Source organism: Lactuca sativa, chromosome 5, assembly GCF_002870075.4.
Source record: "Lactuca sativa cultivar Salinas chromosome 5, Lsat_Salinas_v11, whole genome shotgun sequence".
Classification (NCBI taxonomy): domain Eukaryota; kingdom Viridiplantae; phylum Streptophyta; class Magnoliopsida; order Asterales; family Asteraceae; genus Lactuca; species Lactuca sativa.
The window spans coordinates 41,076,781-41,081,044 of record NC_056627.2 but is presented as its reverse complement, the minus strand read 5'-3'; the positions used below and the strand labels follow the sequence as shown (position 1 = coordinate 41,081,044).

Genomic DNA, 4,264 nt, shown 5'->3' with positions numbered 1-4,264 from the left:
ATATCATAAATTCGGTTTATTTTTCATATATCCTATAAACAATAACGTTATTGAGCTAATTGACGACAACAATGTAAAAAAAAAAAAAAAAAAAAAAAAAAAAAAAAAAAAAAAAAAAACTTTCTAATATTTTGGGACTAGTGGTTTATAGTACAATCCTCCACAAAAAATTAAAAGTGTTCATCATCTTTGACACACTCGTTTGATCATGGCTAAGCATCATTAACACTCTTTTTACTGGTAGGCTCCAACTTATTGGTTTACAGGAAACTTGTCTGGGTGTTGTTGATTTAATCCTTATGATATGGATTACCATGTGTATAATATTGCTAATGTGTAAAACTATGAACTCCACATACATATTATAATCTTAATATTAGAGCTGACATATGCATGTCCATGGCTTAACATATCTTTTTCTACATCACCGAGCTTCCGTAGTTAGCGTTTTTGTTCAAAATAGCCAGACGACACATCACCAAAACTAGAGATAACCAATTTCATCTATTACCAATCTTTTTACAACGTTGGAAGTTTAAAGTTAACTAAGAGACTTATGATGTAGATCAGATGGATTATATACAAATCTCATATAATTGATTCTTGATGAAAAATGAATCAACATAACACAATTGCCCAACAAAATAATTCAAAAGTAAATCTCATCACAGCGTACGGACTTCAAGACCTTCAATCATATAATATTCTCGTGAAAAACAAGAAACAATAATGATATAGTATGATCATGTTACATGCGACCTAGAAGCATTTATTTTAGAAATGCATCACAAACTTTGGATACATGATCGAATATAGATAGGGTCCTCTCCTCTTGTAACGTTGGTAGCACTCACAACTCACAAACACGTGAGGCCCATCACGCGCCATTATAAAGATAGCTGTGTTACTAGTGTAGGCCTATAAATCAAAACAAAACAAAATGCTTGAGAAGTACAACACTTTCCGATTTAAACACACTTTGTTTTTTTTTTTTTTTTTCACCCATAAGTGAAAGAATGAGCCTCCCCTTTTTTATTTTGTAAATTTTATTAAAAAAAAAACATTTGGCTGGTTGTTTGAATCGGAAAGTGTTAAACTTTTCAAGCATTTTGTTTTGATTTAATTATGCCATTTTAATGGTTAATCACATGAAAATCGTGGATTTTTGCCATTCATGTAAGCAATTACGTATTTAATGTGTTAACAAAAACACTTCTGGTGAATTCTTGAGCATTTCATGCATTCCTCACGTACAAATTTTATCATAAAGTTGTCTAATGTCTTTTTTTTTTTTTTTTTTTGCATCACATCAACAAAAGGTATATCCGTAACGTCCATATCCATAATACTCATGAACCCCACAAGAACATGTGATTACCCTTCTGGTATTGACACAGACATAACAAATCAATAAAATTTGTCGTAAGAAGATAATAGATAATATCCTAACACACATAAAGATGCATAATTCAACCTTTAAATTACTAATCATAATCAGCATGCAAATTGCAAAGAGCGCATGTTCAGAAAAAACACTAATTTAAGATACACGAGAGCAAAGAAAATAATGACATATTTCATTTCTTATATACACAAAATATGCCATTTACACAATACCAAAACATACCTTGAAATTTATGTTTTGTGGGCCCGTTCATGGTGCAACTCAGCCAATGGATTCTTGATTAAGCCACTACCACCACCGCTCATGAGGTGTAATCCCGTGTTGGTGTGGCGCATGGTAGCAACAGATTGGGATGAAGGATATGGCAAGTTTGATTGTTGTTGTATCTCTGTTTTCTTCCATAGCTTAGAGCTCAAAAGATCTGCACCTGGTAATCTGCAACAGAGGGTAGGTTCGGGATTTGAGATTCTTCTGGTTGACTTTGCCAAATCGAATGAAATTTCATCAAGTGTTGACTCTAGTCCATGTACACGAGACTCCAATGATCGCATCCCATTCTGTGAGCTCCCAATATATTTCTGTAATTTAGGTCAGAGCAACAGAGTTTATTGGTTGGGTTGATCTAAATTATAAAGTAACAATGAAATTGAAATTACCTCGAGGAGATCGAATAAATTGGACTGTTGGGTTTCGATTTGAAGAAGCTGATTGCGGATCACAGATAAGTCCTCGGATTCTTGTTGGATTGAATTGATACTGGAGTTGCCAATGATTTCTGCAACTTTGGAGCTTGAGCTTTCTTCATGATATGATGATTCGTGCATTTTTTCATCTGAAATTTCATTGAAGAGGAGGCGTTTCGTCACTGGTTTAAACTTGAGATGATCTTCGTTGTTAGAGACAAGAGGTGGAGGCAGAGAAACTGCAATGTTGAGTTTCTGATCATTTGGCTTCTTGCGATCCAGCTTACGAAACATTGCAGGACCACTTTTCCTGTTGCTGTTCTCCAATGAATTTCTACGAGTAGTACTGCTGGTGGAAGAACCGGTTGACTTATGAACAGTTTGAGGTGTTCTTGGTGGATATGGTACATCACTGACAGCTTCTTCTGCCATATCACAGATCAGAAATCACACTATCATTTTGGGAATTCGGATAATTATTATCATCAACAAACAATCACACACAAACAAAGTTTCTACTAACTGATTAGAGTTCTTTCACTTAATTTTATGCTAAGTTAAGAATTTAAGTGGAAAAAACTGCGATCTAGAACGCAATTTTAATTTAACAAAATATATGAAAGAGATGGGTTGATCTGATCTTATAGCCAAGTATTAGTTGTTCAGGAACCATGGATATATGTATTTCGAATTTTAAGGGGATAGTTCTTCATACCTTTAGAAGATTGTGATTCACGGGGTGGTGATATCTGTTCAAGTACATCTGGAATTAAACTCCAAGCTTCCATCATCTGATTCATCGTCTCCCTTACAGCTTTCACCTACAAAATAATATTATTACTCAACGAAAATCCACATAAGTACCACTTAATTTTGATTCATAGATTAGTATTAAACCTTATCGAACTTTTTTGCCTCAAATGTTTTCAAGCACGAAGCCTTGAACTCCGGCAACAAATTTGTCTCCACCAAAGCCAACTTCTCCAGCGCCTCTGCTGCCGCTTTCCTCGCAGTCCAATCCTCACTTTTGACCACGAAATCAACCATAACCGTCACCAGATTCCTCACAATTATCTGACTCGAAGCAGCACCGACGCTGATCACACTCGCTACGACAGTCAGCAATGCTGCCTTCGCCTTAAAGCTATCGTTCTTCAACAGCCTCTCAATCCTCGGTAACAGCCTCCTCAAGTAAGCAGTGTCTGGATCTGGTGCGCCGTTGATAACCGCAGCTAAGCACAAAGCCGCGCCGATCTGAGAGTTCAAATCTTGTTCCGTCGCTAAAGCGTCCACCAAGGGTTTCGCCACCGACGTAAATGGAGGTTTGGTGATGTGAGAGGCGATGGAGCCGGTAGCGGCAACGCAGGCAGAACGGACCACAGCGTCAGGGTCACGGAGTCGTTTGACAACGGCAGAGAGGAGTTTTGACAAATAAGGCGACAAAACGTCGCCGTGGGCTTCGGACAAGGTAGAAATTAAACGAACGCATTGTTTACGGACCGGCGACTTGTCAGAGGAGTCGGTGACGGAAATGGAAGATAGAAACGGTGGGATAGAATCCAGACTTAGAGTTCTAGCGATGGACTCGAGCTCCGTGGCGGCGGCGGAGTGCGTATCGCGGTCGGAAAGTTTGTTGAGACACACGAGCACTCGATGCTTGAATTCCCGTGCTGAAGACTGGCTACTGGGAGTGTGTTTAGCAAGTGACATTGTGGAAGTTTTAGGAAAAACGAAGGTGCTTCAAGGTGGTGGTGGTGGTTTATCTGTGAATTCCGGCAGCATGGCCGGTGAAAGAATGGCGGTTCGATGTGGCGGTGCCGTGTTTGGGTTCTCTGAAACTGAAAGTAGTTATATATGTTTGTTCCGTCTAAAGAGGATAGTGATTTCAATGGAAATAAATTTTCAGGATCACCGTGAACTTTAATTACTTTTGGGCTTTTTTATCCAATCCCATACAATGCCTCTACGACGTCGTTAGAACTTTACGGAAAATTTTCTTGTTTCAATGTCTAGTTTTTCATAGGATAATAATGGCAATTTGTACATATGGACCAAAAATAAATTTATCTTAATATAGATTATATATTAAAATATTAAATTGAAGGTAACATTGCTAGATATATAATGAACAAGCATACCCTAAAGTAAAAGAATACATTAAATGTTATTCAACAAA

The 4,264-nt window shown here is 37.4% G+C and overlaps 1 protein-coding gene across 2 annotated transcripts; it reads right to left on the bottom strand.

The window, feature by feature from the left end:
- Positions 1–677: 677 nt before the first annotated feature.
- On the bottom strand, positions 678–4,006 carry LOC111879920 (TORTIFOLIA1-like protein 3). Of its 2 annotated transcripts, XM_023876349.3 has the most exons (5): positions 2,986–4,006; positions 2,804–2,909; positions 2,062–2,513; positions 1,628–1,983; positions 678–918 (listed from the first exon to the last, which is right to left on the bottom strand). In XM_023876349.3, the coding sequence occupies exons 1-4, from the start codon at positions 3,796–3,798 to the stop codon at positions 1,636–1,638; spliced, it is 1,719 nt and encodes a 572-aa protein (XP_023732117.1). In that variant the 5' UTR covers positions 3,799–4,006; the 3' UTR covers positions 678–918; positions 1,628–1,635. The 2 variants fall into 2 exon arrangements, with proteins under 2 accessions (XP_023732117.1, XP_023732116.1); XM_023876348.3 differs by lacking the exon at positions 678–918 and having other exon boundaries at positions 1,462–1,983; positions 2,986–4,005.
- Between the last annotated feature and the right edge of the window lie 258 nt (positions 4,007–4,264).

Bases quoted from the DNA above. Each gene is read 5' to 3' on its own strand.
- LOC111879920 (XM_023876349.3), bottom strand. From the start codon at position 3,798: ATGTCACTTGCTAAACACACTCCCAGTAGCCAGTCTTCAGCACGGGAA. The intron at 2,910-2,985 runs GTTTAATACTAA...ATTATTTTGTAG, and splicing joins AGGCAAAAAAGTTCGATAAG to GTGAAAGCTGTAAGGGAGAC. The intron at 2,514-2,803 runs GTATGAAGAACT...GTGATATGGCAG, and splicing joins TGAATCACAATCTTCTAAAG to AAGAAGCTGTCAGTGATGTA.